At 33.0% G+C, this 25796-nt stretch overlaps 1 protein-coding gene across 3 annotated transcripts in view; it reads left to right on the plus strand.

Moving 5' to 3' along the window:
• The window catches only part of C17H8orf88 (chromosome 17 C8orf88 homolog), a 47915-nt gene extending 22197 nt beyond the window's left edge, over positions 1-25718 (plus strand). For all 3 annotated transcript variants that reach the window (XM_036829801.1, XM_036829799.1, XM_036829800.1), the window contains exons 4-6: positions 762-834; positions 21600-21706; positions 23865-25718. In XM_036829801.1, the coding sequence (XP_036685696.1) occupies positions 762-834; positions 21600-21706; positions 23865-23888 (204 nt within the window). In that variant the 3' untranslated portion in view covers positions 23889-25718. The remainder of the gene's footprint in view (positions 1-761; positions 835-21599; positions 21707-23864) is intronic.
• The last annotated feature ends 78 nt before the right edge of the window (positions 25719-25796 follow it).

The raw sequence follows: 25796 nt of genomic DNA on the forward strand, positions 1-25796 counted from the left end.
TTCCCTTGCCTGTAACATGGTGATCATAACACTTGCCTTATTTCCTTGTAAGATTATGACAGTTAAATGAGATAAGACATAATCACCTTATAAAATTTTAGTAGGTGTACTTTCTTACATGCTATGAAAGATTTGAAATAATCTACATTTTCAGTTGTTAATATGTGCAGGCATGACAAAGTAAATTTACTTTTTTTCAGCTTTATTATGATTGACAAATACAAATTGAATATATTTAGGTTGTATAACATGATTTTTTTAAAAAGTTATGCAACCTGATGATATAATATACATACACATTGTGATATGATTACCACATCAAATTAATTAACACACACAATTTATATGGAAACACAAAAGACCCCGAATAGCCAAAGCAATCTTGAGAAAGAAAAATGGAGATGGAGGAATCAGGTGCTCTGACTTCAGACTATACTACAAAGCTACAGGAATCAAAACAGTATGCTACTGGCACAAAAACAGAAATATAGATCAATGGAACAGGATAGAAAGTCCAGATATAAATCCACGCACCTATGGTCACCTAATCTATGACAAAGGAGGCAAGTCTATACAATGGAGAAAAGACAGTCTCTTCAATAAGTGGTGCTGGGAAAACTGGACAGAAACATGTAAAAGAGTGAAATTGGAACACTCCCTAACACCATACACAAAAATAAACTCAAAATGGATTAAAAAAACAAAGTGTTAGATAAAATTCTAAAACCTTAGATAAAAAGTGTATTTTCTTCTTTCAATAGTGTAAGACGAATGGAATGCAAGCCTTTTCTCAAGGTCTTAATGAACAACAACATCAGTCTCCAGTTAAAAAAGGTAAATTTTTACCATAATTCCCAACTTTCATAAGGGAGTCTTAGCATTCATGTAAAGTTAATATTTGCTTAGCTGCAAACCTTAGGTACATAAGAAATTTTATTATATTCTTTTGGTTGACTTCTGTCTATATTTGGTTATAGGTTTGGCTGCTCTAAAGGTGAGACCACAATAACAGTGACTGAAACAAGATAGAAGTTTATTTCTGTATCTTCTGTATCATGTAAAATTTTGAGCTGGTGTACACATTCTGGTCTGTGAAGTTGCTACCAGCCCCTGTATTATACTGTCCTATGGCTTTACCATCCTTAATACATGGCTTCTATCTTATTGCACAAGATGAATGCCTCTGCTCCAGCCATCATGTCCCCTCTCTAGCCATCAGGAAGGAAGTAAGGAGGAAGAAAGTTCTAAAAAGTATGACCCAGAAGTTGCATATATAGCTTCTATTTAATTTCTCATTGGCCAGAACTTAGTCATGCTGTACAAAGCAGACTGGAAAATGTAATCTTTAGCTTTCCAGCCAGCTAATTCTATTGCTGAAGCAGAAAGGAAGAATTGCTCTTGGGAAGAACAAATAGTCTTTCACACACCAGCTACTTTTTAATAAAGAGTCTTTCACACACCAGCTACTTTTTAATAAAGATTATTTATTAATTTAGTTTCCAAATTTTTATCAACCAATCTATGTATGTAATTTAAAAGTTACAAGTTATAAAAATACTCTATGAGCATTTTCTTCTAGTATTTAACTCCATATTCTAAAGAAAATATTTAAATTGTTTCCATATTTCTCATTTTTTATATTATATTTTGAAAGCCTCTTTTGGAAAATGAGAACTTATGTCTTCCACATCAGTCCCCTCACTTTTTCAACCCTTCTATCTACCCCCTCCCCATCACATAGTTACTTAAATTTCATTTAGAGCATCATCAATCTTTATATTATATGACTATATAAATACAGTTGCTTGGCTGAGAGGTGCATATCTCCGTTTCATACAATCCATCTTTTTTCCTGGAGTTAACGTTTGCCTTGTTTTTCTATGCAACTGTTGTTAACTTTGCACATCAGTTGCTCCAACAACTCTGCCACACTTATATATATTTTCCTTATGGTCATATATATCAGTTGGCATTATTTCCCCTGAAGGAGACTTTCCTTTTAGAATCCTCCATTATCCTGTTCCAGTATGGATTAATTACTCTTCAGTACTGCTGTGAAGCTGTTTTCCTGGAATGGACTTTTACTGTTATCTGGGGATATTCCCCTTGCAATTCTCAGGTTTCTTTTTTCTTCTTTTTGATTGAAGTAAAACTCATCATTTAAACCATTATAAATGTACAATATCACGCAACCATCACCACTATCTAATTCCAGAACATTTTTATTACCCCAAAGAAACCTCATACCCATTAAGCAGTACTCCCTCATTCAGTCCTCTCCCCAGCCACCAGCAAACACTAATCTGCTTTTTGTCTTTATGGATTCACTTATTCTGGACATCTCATTTAATAGAATTATAAAATATATGACCTTTTGTTTGTGGCTTCTTTTATTTACCATAAGGTATTCAAAGTTCATCCATGTGTAGCATGTATCAGTACTTCATTCCTTTTTATGGATGAATAATATTCCATTGTATGGATAAGCCACATTTTGTTTATTTATTTCTCAGTTAATGGACATTCAGTTGTTTTTACTTTTTGGCTATTATGAATAATGTTGCTATGAATATTTGTGTACAGATTTCTGTTTGAACACCTGTTTTCATTTCTCTTGGATATATGCCTATGAGTAGATTTGACAGGTCATATGGTAGTTCCGTGTTTAACTTTTTGAGGAACTGCCAAACTTGTTTTCCACAGTGGCTATACCCCTTTACATTCCCAATAGCAATGTGTGAGGGTTCCAATTCCTTGACATCCTTGTTAGGATCTTTTTTTTTTTTCATTATAACCAATCTAGTGGGTGTGAAGTGGTATCTCATTGTGATTTTGATATTTATTTCTCTAATGACTAATGATTTTGAGTGTTTTCATGTGTTGTTGGCCATTTGTATTTCTCCTTTGGAGAAAGGTCTATTCATGTCCTTTGACCATATTTTAATTAGGTTGTTTTCTTTTTGTTGTTGAGTTTTAAGAGTTCTAGATACTAGACCCTCATCTGTTCTCTCCCTCTCTCTCACACTTCCCTTCTGCCTTCCTCCCCTTTTTTCTCTCCCTATGTATGTGTGTGTGTGTGTCTGTGTGTGTGTGTAATAAATACATACATATATTTATTAGGTATTAGATATGTGTATATAAAACCCTTATCAGATATGTAATAGTAGATACTATACTCCTATCAGATATATAATTGTCAAGGACTTTTTCCTTTGTCTTTTCATTCTCTTGATAGTATACTTATATGTACACAATTTTTTTAATTTGTTGAAGTCCGATTTATCTGTTTTTTCTTCTGTTGCCCATGCCTTTGATGTCATTTCTGAGAAATCATTGCCAAATCTCAGGTCATAAAGATTTATCCCTATGAGTTTTACAGTTTTAGCTCTTACATTTAGGTCCATTTTGAATTAACTTTTGTATATGGTGTGAGTTATAAGCCAAAATTCACTTTTTAAAATTGAGGTATAGTTGATGTACAATATTATATAAGTTTCAGGTGTGCAGAATACTGAATCAATTTTAAAGGTTATATTTCATTTATAGTTATTATAAAATGTTGGCTATGTTCCCTGTGTTATACTATATATCCTTGTAACTTATTTATTTTATACATGGTAGTTTGTACCTGTTAATCCCCTCCCCCCATATTGCCCCTCCCCCTTCCCTCTCCCTACTGGTAACCACTGGTTTGTTCTCTATATCTGTGAGTCTATTTCTTTTTGTTATATTTAATAGTTACTTTTATTTTTTAGATTCCACATATAAGTGATATCATACATTTTTTGTCTTTCTCTGACTTATTTCACTTAGCATAATACCCTCCAAGTCCATCCATGTTGTTACAAATGACAAACTTCCATTCTTTTTAGTGGCTGAGTGATATTCCATAGTATATGTATACCACATTTTCTAATTCCATTCATTTGTTGATGGACACTTGGGTCGCTTCCATATCTTGGCAATTGTAAGTAATGCTGCTATGAACATTGGGATGCATGTATGTTTTCATTTTTATCAGATAAATACCCAGGAATAGAATTGCTGGGTCATATGGTAGTTATATTTTTAGTTTTTTTTTAAATCTCCATTTTGTTTTCCACAGTGGCTGCACTAATTTATATTCCCAACAAAAGTGAATCAGGGTTTCCTTTTCTTCACATCCTCACCAACATTTGTTATTTGTGTTCTTTTTCATGATAGCCATTCTGACAAGTGCGAGGTGCTACCTTGTTATGATTTTAATTTGCATTTCTCTGATGATTAACGATGTTGAACATCTTTTCATGTACCAGTTGGCCATCTGTATGTCTTCTTTGGATAAATGTCTATTCAGGTGTTCTTCCCATTTTTTAATTGGGTTGTTTTGTTTTTTTGATGTTGAGTTGTATGAGCTGTTTATGTATTTTAGATATTAACCCCTTATTGGTCATATCATTTGCAAATATTTTCTCCCATCAGTAGGTTATCATTTTGTTTTGTCAATGGTTTCCTTTGCTATGCAGAAGCTTTTAAGTTTAATAGGGCCCATTTGTTTATTTTTGCTTTTATTTCCTTTGCTTTAGGAGACAGATTCAAAAAATATTGCTACAATTTATGTCAAAGAGTGTTTCACCCATGTTTTCTTCTAGGAATCTTATGGTTTCCAGTGTTACATTTAGGTCTTTAAACCATCTTGAGCTAATTTTTGTATATGGTGTTAGAGAATGTTCTAGTTTCATTCTTTTACATCCAGTTTTCCCAGCACCACTTACTGAAGATACTTTCTTTTCTCCATTGTATATTGTTGCCTACTTTGTGGTAGATTAAATGACCATAAATTCATGGGTTCATTTCTTGGGCCCTCTGTTCTATTTCATTGATCTATGTGTATGTTTTGTATCCTACTGTTATTTTTTTTTAATTGAAGTACAGTTGATTCACCATGTTGTGTTAGTTTCTGATGTACAGCAAAGTGATTCAGTTATACATACACACACACACATATATATATTGTTTTTCATATTCTTTCCATTATGGTTTATTACAGGATATTGAATATAGTTCCCTGTACTATACAGTAAGACCTTTTTGTTTATCCATACTGTTTTGATTACTGTAGCTTTGTATATAGTCTGAAGTCAGGGAGCATGATACCTCCAGTTCTGTTCCTCTTTCTCGAGATTGTTTTGGCTATTTGGGGTCTTTTGTGTTTCCATACAAATCTTAAAATTATTTGTTCTAGTTCTGTGAAAAATGCCATTGATATTTTCATAAGGATTGCATTGAATCTGTAGATTGCCTTGGGCAGAATGGTCGTTTGAATAATATTAATTCTTCCAGTCCATGAACAAGGTATATCTTTCCATCTATTAGTGTCGTCTTCAGTTTCTTTAATCAAAATTTAGCAAACTGAATCCAACAATACATCAAAAGAATCATACACCATGATCAAGTAGGATTTATTCCAGGATGCAAGGATTTTTCAATATCTGCAAATCAATCACTGTGACACACCACATTAACAAATTGCAGAATAAAAATTATATGATCATCTCATTAGACACAGAAAAAGCTTTTGACAAAATTCAACATCCATTTATTATAAAAACTCTGTAGGAAGTGGGCATAGAGGGATCATACCTCAACATAATAAAGGCTGTATATGACAAGCCCACAGCTAACATCATACTCAATGGTGAAAAGCTGAAAGCATTTCCTTTAAGATCAGGAAAAAGACAAGGATGCCTACTCTGACCAGTTTTATTCAACATAGTATTGGAAGTCCTAGCCACAGCAGTCAGACAAGAAAAAGAAAAGGAATCCAAATTGGAAAGGAAGAAGTAAAACTGTCACTGTTTGAAGATGACCTGATACTATTCATAGAAAACCCTAAAGATGCCACCAAAAAACTTCTAGAGCTTATCAATGAATTTGATAAAGTTGCAGGATACAAAATTAATATACAGAAGTCTGTTGCATTTCTATACACTAACAACAAATGCTCAGAAAGAGAAATTGAGGAAACAGTCCCATTTACAATTGCATCAACAAGAATAAATACCTAGGAATAAACCTACCTAAGGAGATAAAAGACCTGTACTTGGAAAACTGTAAGACACCAACTTTATTTTTTTGCATTAGGTATGCAGTTGTCTCATCACCATTTCTTAAAAAGACAATTTTTTTCTCCATTGAAGAATCTTGGCACCTTTGTAGAAAACCTTTGACCATAGGTTTATGTGTTTATTTCTGGGCTATCAGTTCTGTTCCCTTGATCTGTAAGTCTACCCTTGTTTCAGTACCACACTGTTTTGTTTACTATAGCTTTATATTAAGTTTTGAAATTGGGAAGTATGAGTCTTCCAACTTTGTTCTTTTTCCAGGTTGTTTGGTTATTTGAGATTCCTTGCAATTCCATGTGAGTTTTAGAATCTGTGCTTCCATTTCTGCAAAAAAAAAAAGAAAAAGACAAGACTGTTGGAATTTTGATATGGATGGCATTATATCTGTAGGTCACTTTGGGGGAGTATTGCCATCTTAACAGTATTGAATCTTCCAATCCGTGAACATGGGATATATTTCCATTTATTTAGGTATTCTTTAATTTCTTTTAGCAGTTTCTTACAGTTTTCAGTGTACAAGCCTTATACCTCTTTGGTTAAATGTATCCCTACATATTATTTTTGATGCTAATAAACTGGTTTTCTTAATTTCCTTTTTATGTTATTCATTAATTGTGTATAAAATACCACTGATTTTGTGTGGGGACATTTCTATGAGCTTAAAGAAATAAAAGGATCATAAGAGAAAATTATGAATAATTAATTGTATGCCAATTAGGTAATTTATATGCAATAGAAAAATTACTAGAAACACAGAAATTACTGAAACTTACTCAAGAAGAAGTAGAATATCTGAGTAAACCTATAAAAAGTCAGGAGATTGAATTTGTAATACAAAATCTCCCAACAGAGAAAAGTCAAAGATTTGTTGGCCTTACTGGTGAATTCTACCAAACATTTAAAGAAGAATTAATACTAGTCCTTCCCAAGTTCTTCCAAAAAGTTGAAGAGGAAGGGACACTTCCCAACTCTTCTATGAGGCCAATATTACTCTGATATAAAAGCCAAAGATATCACATGAAAAGAAAACTACAGACCAATATCTCTTAAAATATAGTTGCAAGAATTCTCAGTAAAATACTTGAAAACCATATTTAGCAGCACAGTAAAAGATTATGCACTATGGCTAAGTGGGATTAATCCCAAGAATACAAAGGTGGTTCAACATTTGAAAATTAATCAGTGTAATACACCACATTAACAGAAGACAGGGGCAAAGAAGATACATCACTATCTCATTTGATGCAGAAAAAGCATTTGGCAAAACCCAATACCCTTTCTTGGTAAAATCTCAGAAGCAAGGAATAGAAGGGAACTTCCTCAACATGATAAAAAGTATATATGGAAAACCCACAGCTAACATTGTACTCACTGGTGAAAGACTGAAAGCTTTCCCCTCTAAGATAAAGAACAAGTCAAGGATGCCCACTCTCACCACTTTTACTTAACATTATGGAAGCTCTCACTTGAGCAATTGGTCAAGAAAAAGAAATAAAAGACATTCAAATAGGAAAGGACAAAGTATTCTCCAGTCACACATGACACGGTCTTATGTGTAGAAATCCTAAAGAATCCACATAAAATATTTAGACCTAATGAATTCAGCAAAGTTACAGGATACAAAATCATTGTCATTATGATTTTAGTAATTTGAGTCTTTTTTTTCTTAGTCTTCGTCAATTTTGAACTTTTCAAATAACCAACTTTTTGTTTTGTTGATTTTCTCTGTTGTTATTTTATCTCTATTTCATTTATCTCTACTCTAATCTTTATTTCCTTCATCCTGCTAGCTTTTGATTTAGTTTGCTCTTATCTTTACTAGTTCTTTAATGTTTAATGTTAGATATTGATTTGAGCCATTTTTTTAGTATAGGCATTTATAGCTGTATGTTTTGCTCTGAGCGCTGCTTTTGCTGCATCCCATAAGTTTTGGTATGTCGTCTCCTTGTTTTCACGTCTCAAAGTGTTTTCTCAGTCCTCTGTTATTTTTCTCTTTGACCCATCGGTTGTTTAAGAATATGCTTTTAATTTACACATATTTGTAAATTTTCCAGTTTTACTTCTGTTACTGATTTGTAGTTTCATTCCATTGTGGTCAGAGAGGATACTTTGCATATCAGTGTTTTAAAACTTTTCGAGACTTCTTCTGTGGTCTAACATATAGTTTGTCCTGGATGTTTTATGTGTACTTCAGAAGAATGTATATTCTGCTGTCATTGACTGAAGTGTTCTGTATAGTCTGTTAGGTCTGTTTGGCTTATAGTGTTGTTCATGTCCTCTCTTTCCTTTTTGATCTTCTGTCTAGTTTTTCATTCATTATTGAAAGTGGGGTTTTGAAGACTGCAATTGTTATTTTTAAGCTGTGTGTTTCTTCTTTCAATTCTGTCAGTTTTTCCTTCTGTTGTTAGGTACATATATGTTTATAATTGTTATCTTTTTAATGAATTCACCCCTTTATCATTATATAATATCTTTTTTTTCCCCTTTTAACAATTTTTGTCTTAAAGTTCGTTTTCATCTAATGTTAGTATACCCTCTCCAGCTTTCTTTTGGTTATTGTCTGCATCAAATATCTTTTTCATTCTTTTACTTTCAGCTTATTTTGTGATTGGATCTAAAGTGAATATCTTTAGACAACATATAATTGGATCATATTTTTAATCCATTCTGCCAATCTCTGCTTTTTAATTGTTTGTGACATTTAATGTAATAACTAATAAGGAAGAACAGCTCTACCCATTTTGCTATTTGTCTTCTATACGTGTTTTATCTTTTTTTATTCTTCAGTTCCTCCATTAATGCCTTCTTTTATGTTTAATGGAGTCTTCCTAGTGTATTATTTTTATTCCCTTGTCATATATATTTTAGTTATTTTCCTAGTGGTTGCACTGGGGAATAACTGAATTTACAACAATGTAGTTGGAATTAATATCAATTTAGTTTCAAAATTATATAAAACTTTACTCTTATATAGCTACATCCCACCTTTATGTTGTTATTGTCTTTATACATATTTCTACATATTTTGTCTTTATACATTGCATAATCTATCAACCTAGATTTATAATTATGCATTTTTATATATTTGTTTTTTAAATCATACAGGAAAAAAGAGGACTTACATCCAAAAATTCATTGATACTGACATTTATATTTACCTATGTAGTTATGTTTACTGGTGTTCTTTATTTCTTTGTGTGAATTCTAATTACTGTGTACTGTCCTTTTATTTCAGCCTGAGGATTTCCTTTAGCATTTCTTGTAAGGCACATTTACAAACAATGAACTCTCTCGGTTTTTGTTTATCTACAACTGTCTCAATTTCTTTTTCATTTGAAGGTAGTATTGCCAGATATAGATTTCTTGGTTGATGTGTTTTTTGCTTTTAGTAACTTTGTCATCCCACTGCTTTCTGGCTTCCATGATTTCTGATGAGAAATCAGCCTTTTCTCCAATTGAGAATCCCTTGTAAGTGATAAATTGCTGCTTTTCTTCAAGATTTTCTCTTAGTCTTTTAACAGTTTGCTTATAATGCATCTGAGTGTGAATCTCTTTGAGTGTATTTTGCTTGTAATTTGTTGAGCTTCTTGGATGTGTCAATGTGTGTATTTCATCAAATTTGGGAAATTTTCTGCTATTATTTCTTCAAATATTTTTTCTGCCCTTTCTCTCTCCCCTATCCTTCTGGATCTTCCATTACACATTTGTTGGTATTCTTAGTGTAGTCCCACAGGTACCTTAGGCTCTGTTCGTTTTTCTTCATTCTTTTTTCTTTCCACTCATCAGATTGGATAATGTCATTGACTTATCTTTAAATTTGCCGATTCTTTCTTCTGCCTGGTCATATCTACTGTTGAACCTGTCTAGTGAATTCTTCACTTTGGTTATTGTAATTTTCTTCTCCAGAATTTCTATTTGACTCCTTTTTATAATTTCCATTTCTTTATTGATATTTTTCTGATATTGATATTTTGGCAAGACACTTTTCTCATGGTTTCCGTTAGCTCTTTGGCATATTTAAATTAGTTTGTTTGAAGTCTTTCTCTAGTAAGTCCAATATCTCTGCTTCCTCAGGGAAGGTCTCTATTAATTTCTTTTTTTCCTGTGTGTGGGCCATACTTTATTATTTCCATGCCCTGTATTTTTTGTTGTTGTTGAAACTGGATATTTTGAGTATTATAATGTGCTAACTGTGGAAATCAGATTTTCCCCCCTTCCCAGGGTCTGTTGTTCTTGCTTGTTGTAATTGGTTTTTTTTGTTTAATGACTTTTCTGAACTAATAGTATAAAGTCTTTATTTGTCATACGTGGCCATTCAAGTATCTTTTTGATACCTTCATGGTCAGCTAATGATTTGGCACAGATTTCCTTTAATACCTAGAACCAAAAAAAAAAAAAAAAAAGCCCTCTCCCAGTCTTTGCATATGACCTCTGTGTGTGTGTTGGGGTGTGCCTTTAGTACTCAGTCTGGCAGTTTACAGCTCTGCCTTTGCCTTCACTTCTTGCTTGTGAGGAACCTGAAGGTCAGCCAGGGGTGAGAGCTTGGGAAATCCTCAAGCCTTTCTGTGAGCATGAGCCTAGCCTTTAGCATGCATGTAGCCTTCTAAATTCCTTGGAACATCTGAGAGTCTTTCAGTGCCTTTATTCCCCAATGCATCTCTTTCCCTAACCTTTCCTCTGGAGCTTTTTGTTTTGCCTATTGTTTGCTCCAGTTGTTATCCCTGTCCTAGGTGGAAGTGGCTAATACATTTCCATATAAATGTTTTGACAAATAGATTCAGATAGTAGCCTCAGACCTGGGAGAGTTCTTAGGTGAAATATAGGCAAGTCCTTTGAGATGTCTCTTCAGGGAGCCACCAGAGAGGTAAAAAAAACCACCACCACTATTCTTTGAGACTGGTCTGTATTGCTCTCTCCAGTAGTGGGAACCTAAATCAGGAATGAGGCCTGTTATTTTCAAGGCCACAGCTAAGCTGGGTTGGCAGAGATGTTCCCAGGCAAGTAAAATGCCGCAAAACTCTTTACCAAATTTAGCTGATTTTTTCTTCACTAAGCATTCCCCTGTTTTTTGCAAGCTTTTGATTAAATTCCAGAATTTAGGAAAAAGTTGATTCTAGAAGTTTTTGACACTTTATTTGTTGCTTTTGTGGAGGGAAGGACTTTTAGAGTTCCCTACTTGGCAATTTTCACTGACATCACTCTCTTCTTAATTCCTTTGCTTTCTTCTTTCTTCATTTTGCTCAAGTGCATTCTCCAGGAGCTTCATTGTAAAGGGCATTGGGTTGGTGAATTCTTTTAATCTGTGTATTTACTTACACACTTGATTGGTAGTTTGGTTGGATAGAAAATGCTGAGTTGAGGATGAACCTTAAAAACATTATGCTAAGTGAGGAAGCCAGACACAAAAGATCTGATGTCATATGATTCCACTGAAATAAAGTGTCTAGAAAAGGCGAATCTGTAGAAACAGAGTAATGATTGCTTAGATTGGATTGAGAATGGAGAGTGACAACAAATGAGAGTGAGGTATCTGATGATAGTTGATGTAAAAATTCTATATTTCTCATTTATGGCCACTCAGGTCTCTCTTGTGATATCTTCATGGTCAGCTAATGATTTGGCAGAGATTTCCTTCACTGCCTAGAGCCAAAAAACAAAAATAGATTGTGGCAATGGTTGTGCAACTCTGTAAATAACTAAAAATCATTCAATTGTACACTCAAAATGAGTGAATATTATACTATGTAAATTATACCTAAGTAAAGCTATGGAGGAGGAGGAAGAGGAAGAGGAGGAAAATGAGAATTAGTAGAACTCTGCTTGGTAGTGCTGTCAAAAGCTGCTGAGTGAAACACAGAGAGTGAATCTTCAACTTCAGGAGCTTGTGCTTTGGGAACTCACAATAACAAGCTGGGTTTCTCTTGTGTTGATTAAATATAGAATTTGATTTTTAAAATTTCCAGATTGAAAATTATTTTCATTCTAAAATTTTAAGGCATTTTGCTTTATTTTCTAGCAGTCTATATTAATTGGTTCTTAATTCTATGAAGTCCAGTGCCATTCTGATCCCCAGTTCTCCAAGGCCCTTAGCAAATGGCTTTGTCTTTTATTTCTGTTTTTTGTTTTGTTTTGTTTTGCCATTGTTGCTCTGGAAGTATTTTGGATTGTGTGTTTACCTTAGGTTTTCTGAAATTTCCTATTGTTGTGTCTCTTTTTGTAGTGTTTTTTTTTTTTAACTCAAATTTTTCTCCTGAGCAATTGGTGAACTTTTTCAATCTCAAGACTTAGGTTCTTCTGATTTGGAAATTTGTGGATATTTCTTTAATAATGTTTCTCATCTCCATTTTCTTTGTGTTCTCTTCCTAAAACTATTATATTAGTAATATATTAGTAACATTAGCCTACTAGACTCTCTGATTGTTTCTCTAATTTTCTTATTTTTATTTCTTATTTTTCATCTTCTCATCTTTCGGGTTTACTTCCTAATAACCTTCCTCAATTTCTTTATTTGGCAGCACAGTCCAGAGAACTGCTACTCTTTCAAAAGTGGCATGCCTTTTTTGTCCATAGCATAGTATTCAGTGTTACCAAACAAAAGAGGCATTACATAATGATAGTCCAACAAGAGGATATAACATTTGTAAATAAATATTTAGGTAACCTTATGTTGCATGAATAAATAAAGCAAATGGTAAACTTGGAATTGAGTGTTAGCCATTAGTTCTTTTAAAAGCCACAAGGCATTTCCATCACTGGAAAATTCTCATTCACTTCTTCCACATTGTGCAACAGCAGTCTCTCCTTTCCTCCCAGCAGTTTCACTCCTAGTTTTCCACCAAAGGGAAATGAAAAAATAGATCCACACAAGAACTTATAGTATATCCAATTCATCCAAGTTGTCAAATGTTGGCTTAAAGTTGTTCATAGTATTCTCTTATTTTCTATTTAATGTCTATAGGATTGTGGTGATAACCCCTTTCTTATCTTTGATATTGATCATTTGTGTTCTTTTTCTTTATCAATTAGTCTAGCTTGAGATTGTCAGTTTTGTTTCTCTTTTCAAAGAACCAATTTTTGGCATTTTAATTTTATATGTTTTTTCTATTTCGGTGATTTTTCCTTTTTATGACTTCCTTCTATTTTGGGTTTAGTTTGCTCTCCTTTTTATAGCATTTTTAGGTGGATTGTTAGGTCATATGTTGTAGATATTCTCTTATTATAAGAATGTATAAGAACAAGTGAAGGTAGTCAGAAAGAGAAAGACAAATACCATATGACATCACTTACACGTAGAATCTAAACTGTGGCACAAATGAACCAATCTACAAAACAGAAACAGACTCACAGACATAGAGAACAGACTTGTGGTTGCCAAGGGGGAGGGGTGTGGGGGAGGGAAGGACTGGGAGTTTGGGATTAGCAGATATAAAGTATTATATATAGGATGGATAAACAACAAGGTCCTACTTCCTAGCACAGGAAACTATATTCAATATCCTGTGATAAACCATAATGGAAAAGAATATAAAAAAAGAATGTCTATATGTGTATAACTGAGTCACTTTGCTGTACAGCAGAGATTGGCACAACATTGTAAGTCAACTGTACTTAAATTAAAAAAAATAAAATTACAAACCTAAAACAACGGAATGTTTAAGAACAAAGCTGAAGGCATAACCCTCCTGTGAGATTTCAGACAATACTAAAAAGCTTCAGTAATCAAAGCAGCATGGTATTGTCACAAAAACAGACATATAGATCAATGGAACAGAATAGAGAGCCCAAAAATAAACCCACACACCTACAGTTAATTAATACATGACAAAGGAGACAAGAAATAAACCCACACACCTATGGTTAATTAATACATGACAAAGGAGACAAGAATATACAATGAAGAAAAGACAGTCTCTTCAACAAGTGGTGTTGGGAAAGCTGGACAGTTACATGTAAGTCAGTGAAATTAGAATACTCCTTCACAGCATTTACAAAAATGGTTCAAAGACCTAAATATAAGACATGACACCATAAAACTCCTAGAAGAGAACATAAGCAAAACATTCTCGGACATAAATCATAGCAGTATTTTCTTAGATCAGTCTCCCAAGGCAAAAGAAGTAAAAACAAAAGTAAACAAATGGAACCTAGTCAACTTTAAAAGCTTTTCACAGCAAAGGAAACCATAAACAAAGCAAAAAAGACAGCCTACGGACTGGGAGAAGATATTTGCAAATGATGCTACAGACAAGGGCTTAATTCCCAAAGTATACAAACAGCTCATACAACTCAATATCAAACAAACAAACAAACAAACAACCCAATCAAAAAATGGGCAGAAGACCTAAACAGACATTTCTCCAAAGAAGACATAACAGATGGCCAACAGGCACATGAAAAGATGCTCAACATCGCTAATTATTAGAGAAATGCAAATCAAAACCACAATGAGGTATCACCTCACACCGGTCAGAATGGCCATCATCAAAAAGTCTACAAATAATAAACACTGGAGAGGGTGTGGAGAAAAGGGAACTCTCTTACACTGTTGGTGGGAATATAAATTGGTGCAGGCACGTGGAAAATAATATTGAGGTTCCTTAAAAACCTAAAAATAGAGTTACCGTATGACCCAGCAATCCCACTCCTGGGTATGTATCTGGAAAAGATGAAAACTCTAATTCAAAAAGATACATGTGCACCCCAATGTTCATAGCACTATTTACAATAGCCAAGACATGCAAATAACCCAAGTGCCCATCAGCAGTTGGTTGCCTTAAGAAGATATGGTATATATACACAATGGAATATTAGCCATAAAACATGAAATATTTCCATTTGCAGCAACATGAATGGACCTAGAGAATATCATACTAAGTGAAGTAAGTCAGACAGAGAAAGACAAATATGTATCACTTATATGTGTATTCTAAAAAATAATACAAATGAATCTATGTACAAAACATAAACAGACTCACAGACATGGAAAACAAACTTGTGGTTACCAAAGGGGAAAGGAAGGGGAGGAGGGATAAATTAGGAGTATGGGATTAACAGATACAAACTACTATACGTAAAATAGATAAGCAACAAAGATTTATTCTACAGCACAGGGAACTATATTAAGTATCTTATAATAACCTATAATGAAAAATAATCTGTGAAAATATATATATTTTGTATATTTATATACTTATATTTTTATATTATACACAGTATTATATATATATAATCACCTGAAAGTAACACAATACTATAAATCAACTATACTTCAATTAAAATAAAGAATTTATGTTTTCCTTGGAGCACTACTTTAGTTGCACTGACCAATTTTTACATTATATTTTAATTGTCATTAAGTTTAAAATATTTTTAACTTCCTTATTATTTTATCTTTGACTTGTGAATTATTATAAAGTATGTTATTTAATTTCCAAGATATTTGAGATTTTTCTGGATATCTTATTAATAGATTTCTTAATTTACTTTGTTGTCAGAGAATATAGTCTATATGATTTCAAGCTTCTTAAATTTATTTTTATTTTTTTACTTTTAGCATTTTTTTAAAGTTGACATATACATTATATTAGTTTCAGGTGTACAACATAATGATTTGATATTTGTATATATTGGGAAATGTTCACTTCAGTAAGTCTAGTTAACATCTGTCACCATACATAGTTACAAAATTTTCTTTTTCTTGTGATGAGAACTTTTAAGATTTACTCTCTTAGTGACTTTCAAATATGCAATACAGTAATATTAACTATAGTCACATGCTGTATACATTACATCCCTGGGACTTATTTTATAACTGGAAATGTGTACCTTTTGACCCACTTCACCTACCCCTTAGCCCCACCTGTGGCAACCACCAATCTGTTTTCTCCATCTGTAAGTTTGTGGGGTGTTTTGTTTTGTTTTTAAGATTCCACATATAAGTGAGGTCATACAGTATTTGTCTTTCTCTGTCTGATTTAGCGTAATGCCCTCAAGGTCTATCCATGTGTTGCAAGTGGCAAGATTTCCTTTTTTTATGGCTGAATAATATTCCATGTGTATATATATATATATATATATATATATATACATATACCAGATTTGCTTTATCCGTTCATCCATCAGTGGACACTTAGATTGCTTTCATGTCTTGGCTATTGTAGATGTCCTGAAATCAACATTGGGGTGCATATATGGTTTTGAATTAGTATTTTTGTTTTCTTTAGAAATACCCAGAAGTGAAATTGTTGGATCATGTGGTAGTTCTATTTTTGATTTTGAGGAACCTTCATACTGTTTTCCATAATGGTTGCACAAATTTACATTTTCACCAACAGTGCACATGTTCCCTTTACTCCACATCCTCGCCAACACTTGTTATTTCTTGTCTTTTTGATGACAGCCTTCCTAACATGTGATATCTCATTGTGGTTTTGATTTGCATTTCCCTGATGATTAGTGATATTGAGCATCCTTTCTTGTATATGTTGGCCATCTGTATGTCTTCTTTGGAAAAATGTCTATGCAAATCCTCTGCCCATTTTTTAATCAGGTTGTTTGGGGTTTTTTGCTATTGAATTGTATGAGTTCTTTATATATTTTGGATATTAGCCCCTTATCAGATATATGATTTGCAAATATTTTCTCCTATTCAGTAGGCTCCCTTTTCATTTTGTTGATGTTTTCCTTTACTATACAGAAGATTTTTAGTTTGATGTAGTCCCACTGATTTATTTTTACTTTTTGTTGCTTTTGCTTTTGGTGTCAAATCCAAAACATCATTGCCAGGACCAGTGTCATGGAGCTTACTGCCTATATTTTCTTCCAGGAGTTTTATGGTTTCAGGTCGTACATTCAGGCATTTAATCCATTTTGAGTTAATTTTTGTGTATAGTGTAAAGTAAAGGGTCCAGTTTCATTCTTTTGCATGTGGCTGTTTAGTTTTCCCAATACCATTTATTGAAAAGACTGTCCATTTCCCATTGTATAGTTTCGGTTCCTTTGTTGTATATTAATTGACCATATATTAGTGGGTTTATTTCTGGGCTCTCTATTCTGTTCTGTTTATCTATACATCTGTTTTTAGGCCAATACCATTACTGTTTTGATTACTATAACTCTATAGTATGGTTTGAAATCAGGGAGTGTGTTGCCTCCATCTTTGTTGTCCTTTCTCAAGATTGCTTTGGCTATTTGGGGTCTTTTGTGATTCCATACAAATTTTAGGAATTTTTTGTTCAATTTCTGTGAAAAATGCCATTGGAATTTTGATAGGGATTGCATTGAATCTGTAGATTGCTTTGGGTAATATGGACATTTTAATGATATTAATTTTTGTGATCCATGAGCACAGAATATCTTTCCATTTATTTGTGTCATCTTCATTTTCTTTAATTAATGTCTTAAAGCATACAGTTCTTTCCCTCCTTGATTAAATTTATTCCTAGGTTTTTTTATTCTTTGTTGCAATTGTAATTGGGATTGTTTTCTTAGTTTCTTTTTCTGATAGTTTATTTGTGTATAGAAACACAACAAATTTTTGTATATTGATTTTGTGTCCTGCAACTTCACTCAATTCACTTATTAGTTCTAACAGTTTTTGGTAGAGACTTTAGCTTTTTTTTATGTCACCTGCAGATAGTGACAGTTTTACTTCTTCCTTTCCAATTTGAATACCTTTTTCTTTTTTTTGCTAAATTGCTCTGGCTAGGAGTTCTAATACTATATTGAATAAAAGAGGTAAGAGTGGCCATCCTTGTCTTGTTCCTACTCTTAGAAGTAAAGCTTTCAGCTTTTCACGATTGAGTATGATGTTAGCTGTGGGCTTGTCATATATGGCCTTTATTAGGTTGAGGTATATTCCCTTTATATCCACTTTGTTGAGAGTATTAAGCATAAACAGATGTTGAATTTTGTCCAGTGCTTTTTCTGTATTTATTGAGATATCATACGATTTTTGTCCTTCATTTTGTGATGTGGTATATCACATTGATTGATTTGTGGATATTGAATCATCCTTGCATCCCTGGAATAAATCCCACTTGATCATGCTGTATGATCCTTTTAATGTATTGTTGAATTTGGTTTGCTAATATTTTGTTGAGGATTTTTACATCTATGTTCATCAGGGGTATTGGCCTGTAATTTTCTTTTCTCATGTCATCTTTTTCTGGTTTTTGCATCAGTGTGATACTGGCCTCATAAATTGAATTTGGGAGTGTTCCCTCCTCTTCTATTTCTTGGAAGAGTTTGAGGATTGGTATTGATTTTCCTTTGAATGGTTGGTAGAATTCACCAGTGAAGCCATATGGTCCTGGACTTCTGTTTGTTGGGAGGTTTTTGATTACTGATTCAATTTCCTTACTAGTAATCAGTCTTTCATATTTTCTATTTCTTCATGATTCAGTCTTGGTAGGTTGTATGTTTCTAGGAATTTATCAGTTTCTTAGAGATTGTCAAATTTGTTGCGTATAACTGTTCATAATATAATCTTATCCTTTGTATCTCTGTGATATCAATTGTAATGTCTCCCCTTTCATTTCTGAGTTTATTTATTTGAGTCCTCTTTTTTCCAAGCCTCTTAAATTTATTGAAACTTGTTTTATAGCCAACATATAGTCTGTCTTGGTTACTGTACCATATCTATGTGAATATAATTTGTATTTTGCAGTTGTTGATGTAGCTTTTATAATTGTCCGTTAAATCGAGGTGGTCCATAGTATTGTTAAGATCTGTGTCTTTTCTGATTTTTTTTTGTTTTTTTGTCTAGTTATATCAGTTGCTCAGGGAAGGGTTTTTACATTACCTAATATTTTTATGGAATTGTGTGTTGCCCCCTTTATTTCTGTCAATTTTTGCTTCATGCATTTTGAAACTCTGTCCTTAGGCACAACACATTGATAATTGTTATCTCTTTATCTAATGTTAAGAGCCACTCTAGCCTTCTTGTTCTTAGTCTTTGTGTGGTGTATCTTTTTATACCCATTTACTTTCAACCTATCTGTGTCTTTATTTTTAATGTGTATCTCTTGCAGGCAGCATGTAAAAGTGTCTTTTTTTATTTGTTGTGTCAATTTATGGCCTTTAATTGCAGTGTTTATCTTAAGAGTGAGTATACTATGGCCCTCAGGCCAAATGCCCAATTTGGAAATTAACTTTTATTGGAATACAGCCACATGCTTTATTTAGTTATTATCTGTGTTTACTTTTCTGCTACAAGACAGAGTTGAGTAGTTGTGACAGAGACTATATGTCCCAAACTCCTCAAGTATTTACTTTCTGGTCATTTACAGAAAAATTTTGCTGACCCTAGTTTAGACCATTGAGATTTAATGTGATATGGTTGAATTTAGACATATCATTTTATTATTTGTTTTCTGTTTGTCCTCGTTTTTGTTTGTTTTTGTTTTCCCCTGTTCTTTTTTTTGGATTTTGTTAAGTTTCATTTTTGGTATTTAATTATATCTATTGTATTTTTAGCTGTATTTCTTTGTATTTTTAAGTGGTTGGTCTAGGGATTATAATATCTAACTTTCTCAGTGTACTTGTTAATAGTGTACTTCATGCAAAACAGTGATGACAAAACTTTGCAACCATATGTAAGTTCCTTTCCTTTATCCCCCTGCATTGATCTTTTTGCTATAGCTATATGCATTATATCTCCATACCTTGGAAGTCTCATCAGACAGTGTCAGAAGTTTTGCTTTTCAACAATCATACATATCTTCATAAAACTTAGATAAGGGGGGAAAAAAGGAGTCTGTTATATTTATTCAGCTATTTGCCATTTCTCTTTTGTTCTCCTTTAAATCTTAAGATTAAAGACTCTGGTATCATTTCCCTTCAACCTGGAGGACTCCCTTTAGTGTTCTTATACATCAGGTCTGCTGGTGACAAATTCTTTTAGTTTTCTTTCATCTGAAAATGTTTTTTACTTCATATGCATTCCTGAAGGATTTTTTCACTGGCTATGTATAAGGGAAAAACTACACGCCTCCTGTGTTTTTCCTCTACTCTCAATACTATACTCACAACACTTCTGGCACTAGATGTGTGGTTTTTCCAAATATCAAGCAATTCATTGTGAAACCAGCTTGGTGTCCTATAATTCAAGTTAATTCTGATATTAACTGGAATTAATGTAGATGCCACAGGGTAATGGCCTGGTCACATAAGACTACCCTCCACTTCCGATGACATTTACAAGTAAAGGTTCCCAAGACCCCCTTCTTGGATTCTGTCATTTTCTAGGACAGCTTACAGAACTTAGGAAAACCACTTTCTTACATTTACCAGTTTATTACATAATTAAGGGTATGATAAAGAATATAGATGAATAGCCAAATGAAGATATACATAGGGCAGGGTTTTGTAGGGTCCCAAGTGCAGGAGCTTCTGTGGAGTTGAGTTACACCACTCTCTGGTACATGGATGTATTCACCCACCCAGAATCTCTCCAAACCCTTTACTTGTGTGATTTTTTTTTTTTTTTTACTTGTGTGATTTTTATGGAGGCTTCATCATGTAGGCACCATCGATCATGAACTCAATCTCCAGCCCCTCTCCCCTTCTCAGAGGATGTAGGGGTGGGGCTGAACGTTCCAAGCTTCTAATCATGGCTTGGTCTTTCTGGTGATCATCCCCCATCCAGGAGCCCACCAAGAGTCACCTCATTAGAACAGAAGACCAAATCACCCAGAAAATTTTAAAAGACTTAGCAGCTCTGTGTCAGGAACTAGTGTCAAGGAACAAATATTAGAACAAAAGATGCTCCTAGTGCTCTTATCACTTAGGAAATTACAAGGGAAAGGAGTTCTGTGCCAGGAACAGGGACAGAAACCCATATATATATTTTTCTATTATTTCACAATACGGAAACCTAGGTTGCCAGTCCTTTTCTGTTAGAAATTTAAAGATTATAGCTCTACTATTTCTGGCCCAGTAAATGGTCTAATATAGACCAAGATGGTGATAGTCTCTGATGAGAAATCTGCAGATATTTGAATCATTGTTCCCCTTGAAGATAGGGACCCTATTTTGGACCTTTTTCACTATTACCTACAATAAATGTTTCTTGAATTGAATTTATTGGATTGTATTAAATTTTTAGTAAGTTAATATAAAGACTAGACAGGCTTATTAGGGTTCCATTTCCATAGGCTTATCGGGATCTGAATTGCCCAATAGGTGTTATACCTGTTATATTTTATAATAGAAGATTTCTTTACTAGATATGAATAACCAGATAAAAGAAGCGATGCATTACCAAGTTTCTGAAATGTTTCCTTGGTGAATTGGCTTTGTTTCTATGTAAAAGGAAAATTGGAGGCAGTAGATGTTTGTCAGAGCTTTTTCCCCACTTCTCTTTTACATAAAAACTACTTACCATTTTATAAAATAATGGACAGTTAAGGGACATCCAGAAAGAAATGAGCCAAAAAGTGTTCTGTGAGAGTTCTGTGCTTTATAACATTACATTTGATGTTTTGATATCTACAGAGAGAATCAAATACAGCAGAGATTTCCTGTTGAAGCTCTCAAGTGTTTCCATCTGCAGAAAAAAACCAGACTTTCTGCCTGATCATCCCATTGTACTTCAAAAACCAGTAAGTAGTTTTCTAATTTTGTATTGTTTTAATTCTAAATATTTATCTTTTAAAGATTTTTGTATTGTTTTAATTATAAAATATGTGTCTTTTAAACCTTTTTAATCTTTCTCATTGTGAAATATAATTCAGAAAAGTACATAAATCTAAATGTATATTATAACAAATTACTGTAAGTAATCACCACTCTGGTCAAAAATAGAATGGAATTGTCATATTTTAGGAAATATTTTTCTATTTTGTTTTTCAATTAAGTTTTATAATTCACCTGAAATTGATTTTACCATATGGTGTGAGGTAGGGGTGAAGTTTTATTTTTTTCTGCATGGATATCCAGTCATCCTAACAATATTTAGCGAAAGGATAGTCCTCTGCCACCTTTGCGGCAATATATTTACATATGGTCTGTTTCTGGGCGCTCTGTTCTGTTCAGTTACTCCTTTTATACAGTAAAACAACACAACTATTCTTCAACACGTCTTTGCTGTTTCTTAGCCCTTTATATTTCTGTGTCACCTCATCAAATTCTATCAGAGTAAATACATACATGTATCTTTCAGGATATTGATTGGAAAGGACATGAGTTTCATGTCAGGCTTGGGTTCAAGGTGTAGCTCCACCTGTGTACTAGTATATTGTTCAAACTTAGGCAAGTCACTTAACGTTCTTGAGCCTCAGTTTTGCAATTGTGATAAGGGGATGATTTCTAATTGTTAGGATTAAATGAAATGTATGAAATTGCTTTTTTAGTATGGTACTTATCTCTCATTATGTACTCAGTAGGTGTTGATTTTCATCTTTTATGGTCTTTACTTCCATTTTGACTGGAATTTGAATTTCTTTTATTTATAGTTTTCATAAACACCATTTTATACAGGTAAAGGCATATAAAAGGTATACAGGCATACCTCAGAGATGTTGCGAGTTTGGTTCCAAACAAATATCGCAATAAAGGGAGTCACAAATGTTTTGGTTTTCCAGTGCATATAAAAGTTATGTTTACACTATACTGCTCTTAGTTGTGCAATAGCATTATGTCTGAAAAAAGAAAAACTATTTACATATCTTAATTAAAAAACACTTTATTTATTTATTGCTAAAAAATGCTAACCAACATCTGAGCCTTCAGCAAGTTGTAATCTTTTCGCTATGTAACATTGAAGATAACTGATCACAGATCACTATAACAAATATAATGATAATAATGAAAATGTTTGAAATATTGGGAGAATTACCAAAATATAACACAGAGACGCAAAGTGAGCAGATGGTGTTGGAAAAATGGTACCTATAGGCTTGTTTGTTGCAAGGTTGCCACAACCCTACAATTTGTAAAACACACAGTATCTACAAAGAGCAGTAAAGTAAGGAATGCCTGTAGTATTCTACTGAGATGAGTTCAGAACATAGGTATGCTCAGAATGGGTCAAATATGAGATATAAAATACTTCCTGTGTTCTCCGTTTGGGGGATTTCTTACCCTTTGGCATTCATAGCTTTTTTTTCATAATTACAATTTTTTGTATTTTAGTTTATTCATAGTGTATCAGTGGTTCTTAATTTAAACTCACTACCTTGCAGACATCCAGCTAATTCTTTTTAAAATTAAAGCATAAATTTAAAAGTTTTTTTCATAATAGCTTGCTCACAGGACTATTTAATGAGGTAAAGCATCCTTGATGATATTTGAATTTTTCTACCTGTTCAGAGATCTTAGGGGCATATAATCCTTGGTCTATAAGAATACATCTAAACTTCAGTGCTATATAAAATATAGTCACTTTCTCATTTGAAGGCTTTCCACTTCTAACAACATTTTATTTTGTCAATAAAAGTTTGACATACGCATTATTTTGAGTTTACTTTTGTTTTATGCATTAATAACATTTTCTAAAAATTAGGTACCACGAAAACAGAACAACGGGTTTGGAATACAATCTAATATATTTAAATATAATATATGAATTATATAAGTTTTACTAAACACAGAAGAACTGCTTTATTTGACAAATTCCAGTTACTTAATAGTTTCTATAGTAACATGCATTTAGATCTACAAACACTTAATAGGTCACAATATTTGGTTTGATAAACTAATTAGTAACAGCTACATTCATTCAATCTAATTGATAAGTTAACTTTTTCTTCTTTATTACAGGAAAACAACCAAAGCTTTAAGTAGCATTTTAAGAACATATGTATTTGAAGATAAAGAATTATTAATTTTATATTTTGGACACCTGCAAATGAAGTAGATCTAGTAACAATAACTGTAATGGACTGTAACAATTCAATTTATTTTTAATTTTGATGGTTGGGTATTTGGTTTCTCCTAAAATGAGAAAGAGATATTTTAAACTCTAAAGAATTTTCTAATCAGTTTCAGCTTTGCAGGCAGTTTCCTGCATAAATTGGGAGTAACACTGGAAAGTAGGAATTTGGTTAGTGAAATGGGAAGACTGTATTTATAATTTGCATGCTACTTGCAATTTTTGTTTTTCATCACTTGTAATAATGGAATGGAAATGCAAGCTGTAAAGATTCTCAAATATAAAGTATATGCTACGATGTATATATGATACATAATTTCTTGTTGCTTTTAAAGTTGCTTTTGTTCTGTTTCCCACTGATTTCATACCAGCACTTGAAAGGATTATTACAATCTCTCTAGAGGTTTAGAATGATTCAGGATGTTTAATGAATAGTTCAGTGACAGGAGGGAGAGTATCTTAAGAAGTATTTCTTTTCAAATATATGATTGTGCTCTAGGTTTGTGATAATAACAACATTGTCTAAGATTCTTTTATTTCCAAAAGCGGAATAATTGAGGCATTTGCAAATAATTGAGGTGCATTAAGTTTCAATGCTGTAATTTCTTATAACAAGTGTATGGATGAAGAATTTGGAGGTTTAAACTTTTAGCTCCTAGAAATTTTATACAATAAATCTCCTGCAATTTGTCACTCTTGTTAAAAAGAAAAGCTTGTTCCAGCACAGTGTCACAAAGAATTGCTCATATAAAGGTAAGTGTAAACTCTCCCTAGTTCTATCCTCAGATTCTCTCAGATCCCTGGGTCTATTGGCAAGGCATTCAAGGACATCATTTGCCAGAAAGTTTATCTTAAACTGAATTCTGAACTCCTAAAACCAGTACCTTTTTCTTCACTGGTCTTTAGACTTGTTACCCAGATTCAAACTTTAGTCCATGGCAGGTTTCCCAACTTGGTCTTTAGTATATTACTTTTCATTGCTTTGTTCCCCAGAAAAAGATTGCTTTTCAAATAGGAAAAAAAAAAAGAACCTTCACTAGCCATAAATTTATTGGTTACTTAAAAATGAGTTTATACCTACAGCCCAGTTTTTTACACTCATTTTTGCCCTACTATTTCCCTTTATATTATAGCTTCTAGTATTTATATGTGTATGAATACACACACATACACAAAAATACATGTAATTTATATAAGAGCTGGGGTCATCTCAATAAAAACGTAATTAAAAAAGAGCTGGGGTCAGAATTACCATATAATTAAATTGGTTTGCTTTATTATTTGCCTATTCTCCAATTCTGTTGACTTTAGTTAAAAGAAATATCGAACCTATTCCAATTTGGAATACAAAGAGCCCTTCCACTTAGCACTGTTACTGAGGGCAGACCCCTTTTAAAGTCGTACTACTATTCTAACTTTGGAAACTGCCTAGTATCCAAAAGACTTGATGTACTTCCTGAATCTGATACAGAAATGGACTGGCCAGAACAACATATTGATTAGCTATAATTTCTATTTTTGGAATCATTTATGACCAGCATTTTCAAGAAGAGTTTGTATATTAGAAGTCCCCGAGGTTTCAAAGTCTTTTGATCCTTTCTTACTGTATATAATCAGAGTGAGACTGCAAAGACTGTTTTATTATCTATTTGCCTTTGTACATATGTATAGCTTATTTGAATAATCATTGTACATCTCCATTCATGTTGTTCTTTGCTTTGTATATAAATTAAAAGAGTTGAGCCAGGTGTTGTTTCATAGTGTTTGTCATCTTTAGAAATGACCAGACACACACACACACACATATACACACACACGTG

This window comes from Balaenoptera musculus, chromosome 17 (genome assembly GCF_009873245.2).
Source record: "Balaenoptera musculus isolate JJ_BM4_2016_0621 chromosome 17, mBalMus1.pri.v3, whole genome shotgun sequence".
NCBI classification, from domain to species: Eukaryota; Metazoa; Chordata; class Mammalia; order Artiodactyla; family Balaenopteridae; genus Balaenoptera; species Balaenoptera musculus.